Here is a 14,009-nt window from a genome sequence, read left to right as displayed (position 1 = left end):
AAACTGATTGTTAAAGAACAGAAAATATTTGTGATTTCAGCTCTAAGCATGGTAAATAATAATGGTAGGAAAATGGGATATGACAGTCTGCTCTGAATGTTTTCTTAGATTTCCACTTTGACAAGGTTAGCATTTTTTCATTAAGGCAAAATTGATCTTCTTTTGGGTAAGTATTTAGACTCTCAGAACTGCTACAGATGGCAGAATTTTCAGTACTCGGTACTTTAAAAAAGAAATTATGGCCCATTCTGATATTCCTTTTTCTTTTTTAACTTAAAATTTTCAAAAGTTAGATCTCACAGTAAATATTTCTCAAATCCTTCCAATGGGATTCATTTTGTACACGTGTTTCTGATGAGGTCACTGCTTGTTGTTATGATACAGAAAAGCCTGTGTCTATTTTAGGCATTTACTGTACATTTCTCCCGAGAAAAGAGTGAGATCGTGTCATCTCATGCTCCCCATCCGCAGGTCACTTCCTGTAGAAATATGGACTAACTTAAACCTCGTGAGTACTGATCTGAGCATCTCTTGCAGCCTCTAGTTATAAGAAACACACCCTGGGAATTTATAATAGCTGTTGAATAGAAGGCGGGAAATGAATTTTTATTTCCTGAATTTATGTGTGCATTATCTGAGTATTTCATAAAACTTTAATTCTGATTCTTTGGTAAACTCCTTCTAGAAGGAAGAATGGAGTAACTTTTCAGTTGTTAATAAAAGCCTGGGGTCTTTAGCTTGGCCATAATAGCCTTGACCTCCAAAGAATTCCTTAATAGTATTTAAGATTGACATAGCTGTAAATGGTATCATACCATCTGACAACTTTTAGAAAATAGTAGTTCTCTTTGTTTAGTATAACATATTTTAAAAGTCTAATACAGTGCTTTCCATTCTTGTCTGTTGATACTTGGCTTTCTACTTTCTTGCAAAAACATTGATCTTAATACCTACCATTACTTTCCAAATACGGGATAAGAATATATGGGATCTTATATTAGTTTTAGTTAGTTTTTTGTGTGTTTTTTGTTTTGTTTTGTTTTTAATATATTTCTCTTCAAAGGTTAGGTGGGCTTTGTTCTTACGGAAGTTAATAAAAAGTACTGAAAATGCAATACTACAGGTATCACTCACTTAATGAAATAGACATTTTCAGCAAGTTTATTATATGGATTTCTGTTGTTCTGGTTTTTAATTGGTTTACATTATCAAATGGAATCTTAAATGAAACAAAGCTTTAAAAATTACATTTAAAAGATTTTTTAAACTTTCTAATAAAATATTAACCATATTACTAATAGTATGGCCAGTATATTGCCATTTTGATTTTATTGACTGGAGCAATATTGATTCTTTTTAACCTACAAATAGATAAGTCAGTTTTAATATTTAACAGGGTACTCAGAATATTAATATGAAATAGCATATTATCAAAATGTCGCAAAATTTAAATGCCAAAATAAAAGTAACAGGAAATGTCTAAATTTCAGGGGAACCATTCCCAGTATCTTTGTGTATGTTTATCTTAAAAGAAGTAGGAAGGTGTTTAACTTAAGCTATTTGCCAGCTGCAAATCACCTTACCATATATAATTCAAAGTTAGTAATAAATTTGTTTCTTCCTGCTTGTTTGATTTTTTTAACTAATAGATTATGTTTTCTAGATTTCATCAGCCTAAAACTGTCTCCGTAATTTATTAGAATGTTTTCAGTTAAGAGAATGTACTAGGACCAGAGCTGGTAAAGGAACAATAGCTAAAAAACCTGTGGATTATATACCGATTCTTTTCTTTAACTTAATGGTTTGCTGACAGTGAGGCAGTGTGTTTATTGAGCTAGCTTTTTACTGGGAGAGTGAGTCCCAGCTGTAGTAAGCTCAGACTCTATAGGGACAAGATGATGTCATTCTTTCAGTTAAATTTTAGTGTGTCACGTTCCATAGGTCAGTCTGTATCTGGAAATGAATTTTAGTTAAGTGAGAAATACCTGTTGTTTGCTTCCTATCATTGTTTATTAACATGTACAGAGCATAATTAAAACTTAATTATGGGTAATTAAAAATTTATCCCTAGTAATAATTACAAATATGTATTATAATATTTTAAGTTTTCATATATGGGGTTTTTTTCAGCCTCTAATTGAGGAATTTGAGACTTGAAAGAGTGTTCATAAATTTAGGTACTCAGTTTATATTTTTAGACATAGAACTTTATTTTTTTAGAAAGCTTTGATGCTTAAGTTTGATACCCAGTTTTAGGCTTTCAAAGTTTAATAAAGCAAATTTTTTTCTTAAAATTTCCACAGAATAATTAATAAAAACTATTTCGAGTAATGGAGAGTATTTTGTTGGTTTGTGCTGCTTAGAGGCCTTTTGATGATAAACTCCTAATATTACTGTAAAGACATTTAGCTAATACAGATATTTAGGTTTAAAGTAAAGAATTATTAAATTAGGGGTATGATCAGAATTCTGATGTCAGGTTCACGTTTGCTTTAGAATGTAATTTAAATATCTTTAGTTTGACTTTTTCACTTAGAAAAATGAGATTCAAGATACTTTATTCTTAATTAAGCCAGGCCATGTACAAATCTATTCCAAATAAAATATTTAAACTGATCTGGTTTCATAGTTTTCTTCTCTTTCCTTGTTATCAAGAATATATGCTGAAAAGAACCTTTTAAAACATCTTCCTGACACCCTGTTCAGCACATTCAATTTTTATTGTTTTGGTACTGGCTGATCCTTACAAAATTGTTGATCCCTTTCTAATTTTATATGTATGTATGTAGCATTAAAAGCACTTAAGAGAAATGGAGACTATATAATCATTAAAAAATTATTAAAGGAGTTATTAAACCAAACTTTTGTTTCATTTATCTTAGTTGATAATAGATTCAATTTGAGCATCTCTGTGAAACATCTGGCTATTTCTGCAATATTAATATAGTGGATTAAAGGAGTAAAATTGGAGTTAGCTAGTGATCTGACATTATAGAAGGGGAAAGAGCCTATGAGGCTAAATTCCGATTAGTAAACAATGTAGTACCACAGCATTTTTGTTCCTGAAAGTACTTTACTAATATTAGTGTGCTGATTATATTTCAGAGCCTTTCTAAAAATAATGTGCTTGACCTGCTAGTATTTGATAGAAAGTATTAACAGTTAAGATCCTTAGACATTTTTGCATGTAAGTTTTCACTGAATTTAAAGGCCAATTGAATAAATGTAGGTTGATGAAAAGTAATTCTATGAAATTTGTGTAGCAGCTGATCTTAAATATTTCACAAGCATTACATTATGAAAACCCTGTTTTGTAGAGATGAAGCAATCTCCATAAATTTCTATCATCAAGATTGCATTTCGTGTGCTATTTTTCCGTAGCTCTAGGAAGATAGCAAGTAAAAGATACACACTCGCCTAGAAACATACAAGAGATCTTAATTTACTACCTGAAATCAGCCACCTTAGGGGACCACCCTTCTACACTGATAGTTAATACATAGTACTTTCGTTTTAAAGTTTTAATAAAGCTACCTTCTACCTTCAGTTTCTCTCTTCAGTGTCTCAAAGTGAAAGGGAAGTTCTGATTTGTAACTTTTTGTACTTTTAAGTTTTTGTATGTTTTTAAGTGGATGAAAAAATAGATCTGCCCTTTTTAATTCTTTAACAGAAACCATATCTCTGTGATACCATTATTTTAACAGTATTAATAAGTATATGGTTACGTAAAGTATTCATAAGGCCAAACAATAATTCTTTCTGTCATATAGTCAACTTAAGATCAAATATTAGTAAATGCTGACGTTTATGTAGACTCCATTTTGAACATAGTGATTTGTGATGTTAGTTGGACCCCAAGTAGCTGTTGTAGAGTTTGCATGCTAAAAAGCCCTAGAATACACAAAATTTCTATGTGTCTGCACAAATGGGTTTCTAAATTTAGAGACTAGAGGGTGCCCAGAGGGTATTCTGAATGTATTGGAAGATGAATTATATATAATCAGATTTTGTTCTTAAAAATTTTTTTAGTTATGAGTCAGACTTTGAGACTAAATTTAAAATAAAGTACAAATGTTCATGGTTGTGAATGGATTTGTAAAACAAAAGTGTAAAGCATACGTCAGTTTATAGGTAAATATTTATATGCATTTTTTTAAATATAGACTTACATAAAGTTTTAAAAAACCTTGAGGTTAGTAGTGTGTCCTTCATTTTTACCAGAGTTCATTTTAAACATGTTTGTTTAGGTTTTACTGCAATCACAGCGACCAACCCCATTTGGCTTATAAAGACTCGATTACAGCTCGATGCAAGGTATGTTAATTCATTAAAGTTGGCTTCAACAAAATTTTTTCTATAAATTTATATCTAGTGCCAGGTATCTAAGTATGTTTTCCCCTCATTTCATTCACCCCATGTGTGATTATAATCAACCCTTCTAAATACCTAAATAAACAAACTACATGATCAGTGAGTCTAGACTGAGTCTTTGAGGATCATTGTTCAAACTCAAGAACCTTGTACAGCGAAGTGTTCTAGCATGGAATTTAGCGCTCATGTATTCATGAACTTCATCTGTTACCCCTAGTCACTTTATGGCAGCAAGATTCATTCATTCAATATATCTGTAATGAACAGGTACTGGTAGGTTCTAGAGATATCTCTGGAAACAGTGGGGACCAATTTTAATGGAATAGTCAATGAATGGTTTTTGAACCCATTTTAAGCAGAGGCACTAGTCAGTGCACACCTCACATATCTTTAAGTTTATGCCTGTGGCAAGTTCTGGGAACTGAGAGAAAGGCCAAAAGTGGTATAGCTTAGAGTCCTGCCATCTCAGCTCCCATTGGCCTTCAGAAGTAGAGAGATGATCTGTCTGGTGTGTTGTAATAATAATAAGCACATTAATTGTTTTGAAACTAATTTAACCCTTCAGTCTGGAGTAGGCTATATATAAAAGATTTTCACTGTTTCTTATATTTTAGGATTTGGTAAGCCTAGTGTTATATCTTGTAGACTATAAATAAAACTGACCTAAGAAATCATTAACAATTATGCCTGCCTAAAGATCTGTTTTCTGCATTTTGTCATGTGGAATTGTATGTCACTTGGAGACTTAAAATGTCTAGTCCTTATTTCATCTGGAATAATTTTTAGTGAAACCTAAGTACAGTGTTATGGCAAGACTCAAAGTTTATTTTGAAGTCAGAGAACTGAAAGGTAGTGGTAGATAAGACAACCCAAAGGTTGAAAAGTGTGAGATGCCAGTCTGTATTGTACTATTATAAACTACCAGGGGAATGTATGCTTCAGTATTTAGAGGGTGGATTTAGGTGAAAAGTAATAGTAAAGCCAGCACAATTTTTTAGGCTTAGGAGTAGGCTTGGGGTAGTAGTGGAAGGTTGATTGGAAGGTGCGCTACCTTACAACACTGAGACCGAGAATAGGGCGAGTATGTTTGCATGTTATCCTTTAGGACTTAGAGCTCTCTTAACTTTCTTGTAAGAAAGAATCTGACAGCCGAAACTAATTACAGTTGGTTGCGTGGATCACTCAACTAAGAAGGTAATTTATTCAGTACGATTAGTTGAGGATAGTTATTCGAGACAGTTACTAGTTTATAAAGTTGGAGAATCTGTAGGTTATCAGGTAGATGTCTTAGTTGTGATTTTATTTTGTTACATCATAAGCAGGTTGTATATAATTTATAAAGTTAACTTTTCTACTTCTTTCCCTGTGGGTAGAATTTAAACCCATTTCTTACAGATAAAGTTCTATTGAGGGAATCATAGTGAAGGTAATAAATATTTTTATGAACTCAGAATTATATCCAAGATAGATGTTGCACGCTTAAGCAGCACTAAGAAAGTTGTCTTGGGCACAGTGCTCAATAAATGCTTGATAACTGTAGACGTCCTCATTCACTATTTACTGAGGTAAAAGAGACAGCCATTACCTTCAAAGGATCATAGAAAACTTGACTTAAATTCACCCAGTCATTTTTGGGGAGAAATTGGGTAGGCTTGAAAGAATCCCTCCAGTGCACTGAAATCACCTTAATTGTACTTCTTAATAGTCTGTTGTCATTGGTGTTTCAGTCATTCTTTTTATGTGTTAAGTGCTAAAGAAATCTACTCAGCTTAGAACTGCATTTAGTATAACGTGAGGGGTTTTTATTTTGTTTTTCTCTTGAGCTGCAGTCACGGTGGATTTTGTTGCTTATTCCTACAATACAAACTTCAGTGAAACTGGAGGTTCAATGTAGTTTGTTTTGCATTCAGTAAAATAAAGTACATCTGTCTGATATGACAGACTTGAGACAAAAGAGTAGGAAGTCTAAATGTTTTTAAATTCTCATTTGTACATCCTCATGAATTAAAGAGGGTTATTCTTGAGTAGAGTGGCCTCTTCCTATATATTGCATTTACTTTATTTAAAAAGCTGCACTACTTTATTTATGTTAATAAGATTTTTTTTTCCTTTTTGCTTCTCAGGAACCGTGGGGAAAAGCGAATGGGTGCTTTCGAGTGTGTCCGTAAAGTGTATCAGACAGATGGACTTAGAGGATTTTATAGGGGCATGTCTGCTTCATATGCTGGCATATCAGAGACTGTCATCCATTTTGTTATATATGAAAGTATTAAGCAAAAACTACTAGAATATAAGATTGCTTCTACAATGGAAAACGAAGAAGAGTCTGTAAAAGAAGCGTCCGATTTTGTGGGAATGATGCTAGCTGCCGCCACCTCAAAAACGTGTGCCACAAGTATAGCGTATCCACACGGTGAGAGGACGGGACGGTGTGTGTTGTTACTCAGTCGCTTAGTCACGTCCAACTCTTTGCAACCCAGTAGACTGTAGCCTGCCAGGCACTGCTTTCCACGGGGTTTCCCAGGCAAGAATACTGCAGTGGGTTGCAGTTTCCTTCTCTAGGGGATCTTCCCGACCCAGGGATCAAACCCACATCTCCTGCCTTGGCAGGAGGACTCTTCACACTGAGCCACCAGGGAAGCCCTGGATGTGTATGAGTAACCCATTAACTCTGAAATACTTTCCCACTTCAGCCCATGGCCCATTTATTAGAACAGTTTATCATTTTACTGAATTATAGTATAACAAAACACAGTTCATCATAATGGGGTTTAATATGTATGAGTGGCATAGGGCTTTTTTTCCCCCTGAGATTTATTTATATTTGTTGCTGCATGAGAGCTTTCCCAGTTGTGGCCAGCGGAGGCTACTCATCGTTTTGGTGAGCTCAGGGGCTTTTCATTGTGCTATCTTCTCTTACTGTGGAGCAAGGCTCTAGATGCACGTGGGCTCAGTAGTTGCAGCACGCGGGCTTAGCTTTTCCTTGGCATGTGGAATCTTCCCTGACCAGGGATCAAACCCGTGTCCCCTGCATTGGCAGGCAGGTTCCTATCCACTGTACCACCAGGCAAGTCCTGTATTCATCTTTGATACCACCTGTATTCCCTTTCCTGTTTTACCTGTCTTTTAATCACATCTTTTCTCTCTTTTATCTATATCTAGTATGCAACAGATACTTTTGTTTATTCTGTCTTCTACCATTCAGGAACCTATGAAATTTTATAATTAATATGCCTGATTTTAGCTAGCTAACTTAGGAGTTTGGTGGTGTTAAAATAACTAGTGTCAGTAAGTTACATTTAAAAAAATCACTCCTCACTTATTCTGAGCTCACGCTTACAGTCTGATAAATGGAATGTGTTCAATATTAGGAGGGTATAAAGATATTATTAACATTTAAATAAAATGACTTTTTTTTTCCTATACAGAAGTTGTAAGAACAAGACTGCGTGAAGAGGGAACAAAATATAGATCCTTTTTTCAGACACTGTCTTTGCTTGTTCAAGAAGAAGGCTATGGCTCTCTTTACCGTGGTCTGACAACGCATCTGGTGAGACAGATTCCAAACACAGCCATTATGATGGCCACCTATGAGCTGGTGGTCTACCTGCTCAATGGATAGCACCGCCAGACCGCTATGCTGTAGAGAGGGAAGACCAAAAGAGAAATTGGACCATGGAGCACCAGAGCCAGCATGGCGGACAGAAGGGAAATAGTGTGGGAACATGAAACTGTGCCTACGTGGAAGTTTGGCTGTAGGAATTAAAGTAATTGTAACCACATTACTTAGTCTTTTTAGTAATGTGGAAAAAAAAACCATGGCTGCCTCCAAGAAAAAGCCTTTAGAAGCACCCCTTCCTCAAAATTGCCATTTTCTCTGTCACGTCTACAGGATACCGTTGGCGTTTTGTTGATTTATGGCAACCAGAGTAAGTGTTTATTCCATGAGCACTTTTCCAGTCTTCTAGACAAAGCCATCCATAATATATACTAGAACTATCCAAAGAAAGTTGTAACAGTCATAAATTTCTAACATCCGGCTTCTGTATAGTTCCTATGAAATTGGAAAGTAACAATACTAGTATTTACATTTCCTTGAGAGGACTTGGCACTGTATTTTAAAGGTAATTGTTTGGTATTGGTAGTCACTGTTTTTGACAGATGAAGTAATATCTAAATATTGTGCTTACTTTTAGTTTTAAAATGTGTTGATTTCTACTGCTCACAGGTGTGTTACCTTTAGCCCAGTGTGAACACTAAAATTGCTCAATGTATCAACTCAAATGGTAATAGTTTGCGACAAAATAAGCCAGCAAAATGTTGATTGTTGGCCATTTGGACAACTTGAGCATGTTCTATCTGTCTAACCTAACGATACATGAATGAAGGCAATGTCTCTTCAGTAACTTAACTGATTATGAACTTAAATTGTCACCCATCATACCTAAGTATCATTTTCTTAAAGTGAAAAAAAATGCACTGCTTCTGGATCTTTCTCTAGTTTCACATTAAGAATTTGAACCTTTGGATTATTTCTGGAAGATCTTCATACATTGCATTATTTAGTAGAGAAAATGGTAATTTTCAGCTTTGCCTTTAAAAGGCGTTTTTCTTTTTAAGGTAACATTATAAGAATCCGGGGCAGCATAAACATTTATAGAAGGGCCTCTGTTATCTGATTGAGTGGATAGTGATCCTAACTGACTTATAGTTTTATAAGTGAACAAACTACATTGCATAAGAAATTTATTCCATCCTAATTTCTTGAATGGTAAATCATTTAAAAAATGCAAGTTAATTCAGATGAAGTGTATTAACAAGAGATAGCTTTTACATTTTGCTGTTGAGATCAACTGCACCTTTTAATACTGTAAGTGTATTTATTATATGTATGGCCCTTGTGAAGATACTTGCTGTAAGTCTCTAATATTAAAGACTTTTGCTTATGGTTGTTGCTATACTGGTGTATGAAGCTTCTACCATTAAACTCCAGTGTGGTACTCATTTCGGTATACATGAACTGTACATTGTGTGCAGTGGCTTTATCTTAAGAATGACTCTTTGTGAATGCACTTTGTGGCCTTTTGGGAGGTTAGAGGGGTGTGAGTAGGAGAGGATTCCCATGTTGGATTATTTTTTTAAAACATTGGTTAATGTATTAGGCAGGAACAGTATTCATAACATTTTTTTTTCTGGGATTTAGGTATATTGTATGGGGGATCTTTAATATAATAAATGTTTTAAGTATTCTTATGTGTACTGCAGTGCCCCTAACATAAAAAACATAGTGTCATTGCAAGCTTTCTCTGCTGTCACCAGTGAAACACAGTGCCCTGTTAAATTCCTCCACCTTCTTAATTTCCTTGTAATCAACAGTAACTGGATGTTTTTGAGGTGCTTCGATTGGAATTAGTATTCCAGTCTATTTGAAGACCAAAGGCAAATTCAGTTTCATTACCTTTGGGATTATTCATATCTTTTATGGTGAATTTCAGCTTTGACATTTATTGTGAGAAACATGCCAAAAAAAAGAAAAGAGTAATAGGGTTTATAACTTAAATCTGTAGAGAAAGTGTCAACCTATAGTGTTTTGATTTTCAGGTGCCGCTTATACTGCCTAATACAGTGCCATTTGCCTTGTGAAGATCTGTAAACATTGTTGTATCGAATGTACAAGAGACTCTAATTTAGTGATCTGGATACCCACAAATGGTTAAGAATGATATGAAAACCAGCAACTAAGGAACATCTTATTTAGTTGTAGCAAATTCATAACAAGTGTCCTTCAAGGATGAACTCATATTCTGTTCCTGTTTGTATTTGTATTGACCTTGACCTTTTAGTGCATTGTATTCAGCTTTTAAAAGTTGAGTATATTTCTGTGCTGGAAGAAAAGGATCTTAAGAGTCTCAGGCTTTCTTTGTGCGACAGCTGGAAAGGAGCGATGATGTTTAGTTGTTTTATCCCCCAAAAAATACAATCTGCTGTGGTTTATGACAGATAATTTAACAAAATACATATATAAAAATTGTATATAAAGTCTGTCTGAAACATTTCTTGGGAGGGTTTTTTTTTTTTGGTGCAAACATTTAAAAAGAAAACTTAAAGCATTGAAATTTTTTTTATTCTGTGTTTTATTTTCATCTATCAGATAACTTTATTACTGTATAGAGGTAGTCAGCACTCTTCAAATTGGTATGTACTTTTATTTGAGAATCTTCTCAGAAAATTGAATTGCTCCTTTCAGTTTAAAGCGGTACATACTGAAGAGCATATTCATAGAGCACCAGATAAAGAACTCTGGTACTTCTGGCTCACAGAAACAGTTTACTAGAGTTCAAAGTGCACATCTGAGAATCACCAACCTGTGATTGTGGGGTACCACACAGTGCTTTTAAATCCAGGGAAGAAACTGTGTCACCAAAGCTTGGTTTTCCTTATGTGTGTTACTTTGCGGAACCAGTCTTAACTCGATGAGACCCACAAGTAATTGATTTTTTTAAACTGACACCAAGAGAGAATATTATTTACATTGTTTAACTATGTCTCTGTCTCCTAAAACCAAATGCCCATTATGGAATAGCATGGTTATATTAGGACTAGCTGAGTTTGGGTTATTAAGAATAATGAGTGTTTACTCTTTTACTGGAGTATAAATATGTCAGCATTTTTTAGATTTGTTTCAGATCACTAAAAATATTGATTTGACCCTGAAAGAATTAAGTGCTAGGAATCAGTTTATCCTTTAACCTTCCGGCATTGTCTGTGCTGTCTTCTGTTTGCATGCTCTTCTGCCTAGACTGTTAGTACTATCAGGACCCTTTTGGGGCTGCCGGATGTAATACAGCCTTTTTCTCTAGGATTGATCATGACTTCAACATTCCTAAGAATACAGATATTTCTAAATGATTTAAATTGGAAGGGGATTTTAATTAAAAGTACTTAGTACAGTGTACAGACTTTCAGCTTACACAAATCTCTTCTCCATTGTGCCCTTATATTTCTCAATCTATACTCTGCTTTTTATGCTACTCCTTTTAGAAACTGAAGATTCCTGGTTTACTCAGTTTTTGTGTTAATAATCATTTTGAATGTGTACCCCTGCATATGTGAACATTTAAATTATGACCTGTCAGTTGTAGTTAAATAATCAACTTCAAAGAGTTGATATTCTTTGACCATTTATGTGAGGTTTGCTATTCTTGCATTCCTGTTATGTGGCTGTAAATTATGTGCATTTACTCTGTATTTATGTTAACTAGCTGAATTTTATTTGAGTTGTTAAAATTCAAAAAATTAAAATATACTTATGAAAACCCAAAGTCTCATTTTTTAGTTTTTATATAATGTATCCTAATATTCTGGTATGGTAAGAATATAATACTTTCTTACGATGATGTGTAGAGCAAAAGTGCATTGCCTTTTTTTTTCAAGTGTTAGCGTCCTACCTGCTAGACTTGTGATAGATGTCTCTACCAATTTAAAGGTCAAGTGATCCCACTCTTAGTTCAGGAAGAAATTTCTAGTTTCATCCTTTGAGAAACCTAAGAATATTAAAAATTAAACTGGAAAAGAGCTGGAAACTGGTTAGAATAGCTGTAGATTGAAATACATGTGACACGTCGTAAGTGTTTGTAGTGCCTGTCCACTTTGTGTTTTGTCTTTTGGTTTTTTTAGATTTTCCCAAATTGTAGCAACCATCAAACTTCACCAAATTCTTTTGGTAAGGAAACCAGGAAAAATTTGCCATGTTCCTTTTCTCAAGTTACCTAAAGCTGGCATTGTTTGGCCTCCTTACAGTATTCTTTCTGGAAACTGAAATAGTGTATAGAGTGAAGATACTGGCAAACTAATGGTTGAAGTTGGTATGACTTAGCTCAAATGTCTTGAGTTTAAATGTGGATGTGTGTTCACTACCAGTTATCAGGAGCTGTGATAGAGGAAGGAATCTGTGAATTTATGATTTCTTAAGGTATGACATCTGTACAGCTGATAAAACTCAGGGAAGCAAGCAAAGTGTAGTTCAGTGGTTTCCTTTGTTTTCTTAATTTTTTGCATTGCAGACCAGAGGACTACCTTTATATATGGAGTCAACTCGGTAAATTTGTCGATTGTTGTGTTTATATAGTAATTTCCCAACAGCCTATAGATCGGGTGAATAGACATATGGTATTCAAGGGTTTGTTAGCTACAGCTGGGCTTTTTTTATTTCAGTGTTCGGAACCTTAGTCACTACACTAGGTTATTCATCAGCACGTCAGATGACACTGAAATGATGTTTAAAGAAACGGTGAAGATAGGTGGGGATTGGCTTAGAATGAATCTGAAGAGTAATGAGAAACGGAGCTCAGTTTGTACATTGGAAGAACATGGACTATCTGAAGCTGATCTATATAGAGCTTGGATTACATCCTGAGGCTTTTGGAGAAACAATGTTTTTCTAGCCAAAACGTGATGACAGACTTAATAAACATGAGGTTAAATTTATCTTAGATGGGCTGCCCTCAGTTATACTACCTGTGAACCTCAGGGGTGTCCTGTGTCCTCTGAAGTGTGGTGATTAGTTAGTTCTCTTAGAAAACTCTGGAAATGTTACCTGGAAAAATATTTTACCCAGACTTTGAAACAAAGATGGAAACTTGACAGACTGATACAGGGAGGGGTGTTACTTGAAGAAAAGATCGAAGTGTTCTAATGGCCCATTAGGAGAAACAGCCCCTTTTATTTTCCTGGGAATTAAAAGTAACTATAACTGACCTGGCATTTTGAAACTAGTGGTAGACCCAGGATTCTAAACCTAGTCTAACTCAAAGGGGCTCATCACATCCAGTACAATGAAAGTGCTGTGGACCCTTGTTTTATCCCTTAAAAGCAGGTTATAATCCCTCCTTGAGTCTTATTATCGAGAATAAATAGCCCATTTTCAGCTGCTACTTCTGACATAGCTTTCAAGATTAAACCAATAAAGTTAATCAAAGTTAGGTGAACTACATGTTTTAGTGGCCCAGATTATTTGATCTATATCTTCCTAAACTATATACTGATTTTGTGTTTTTGTTTCCATACTCCCAATAAGTATGCTAGAGCAACTGGACAATAATATGAATAAAAAGGAACAGTTACTTAACTGTACACAAGGTGGGTTTTGGTCTTTAAAAGTGTAAACCTAGAGAAAATATTTGCAACCTTGAAGTAGACAAGGTAGCTTAACCAAAAATGGTACTAACCATTAAAAACAAACATCAGAATTTTAAAAATACAATTAAAAATGCAGGTGCAGACAAGTCACAGTTTATCTGGTAGGACATTAATAATAAAAGATAATCTGATTAACAAATAACTGGATTGGCCAAAAGGTTCATTGGGGTTTTTCCTTTTTGGCCAACCCAATAGAACCAAGAAGGAACACTACAGTACACCCAGTATGATGACAAGTAGATGCCATACCAAGGACATACGAATAACGGACTCACGTTGCTGGTTAGAGTAAGATGATACACCTACTTTGGAGTACTATTTCTAGGAAAATTTAAAACTATCCATTCTATTAGCCAGAATTATACCATTTGCAGAGGAAAGGATTCCCAAGAAAAAGGAAAATGTGTCCTCAAATGTTCATAGCGGCTTCATTACTAAAT

The 14,009-nt window shown here is 34.6% G+C and overlaps 1 protein-coding gene across 4 annotated transcripts in view; it reads left to right on the top strand.

The window, feature by feature from the left end:
• The window catches only part of SLC25A36 (solute carrier family 25 member 36), a 34,805-nt gene extending 23,118 nt beyond the window's left edge, over nt 1-11,687 (top strand). The window contains exons 5-8 of one of the 4 annotated variants that reach the window (XR_001918224.1): nt 472-508; nt 4,248-4,314; nt 6,495-6,784; nt 7,800-11,687. Coding sequence is in view for 2 of the 4 variants with exons in the window: in XM_018049798.1 (XP_017905287.1) it covers nt 4,248-4,314; nt 6,495-6,784; nt 7,800-7,993 (551 nt within the window). In the remaining 2 variants the exon portion in view is untranslated. Of the gene's footprint in view, nt 1-471; nt 509-4,247; nt 4,315-6,494; nt 6,801-7,799 lie in introns of all 4 variants that reach the window. The other 3 variants (XR_001918222.1, XM_018049798.1, XM_018049811.1) reach the window with 3 other exon arrangements.

This window comes from Capra hircus, chromosome 1 (genome assembly GCF_001704415.2).
Source record: "Capra hircus breed San Clemente chromosome 1, ASM170441v1, whole genome shotgun sequence".
In the NCBI taxonomy this organism is placed as follows: domain Eukaryota; kingdom Metazoa; phylum Chordata; class Mammalia; order Artiodactyla; family Bovidae; genus Capra; species Capra hircus.
This window is presented reverse-complemented; position numbering and strand designations above follow the sequence as displayed.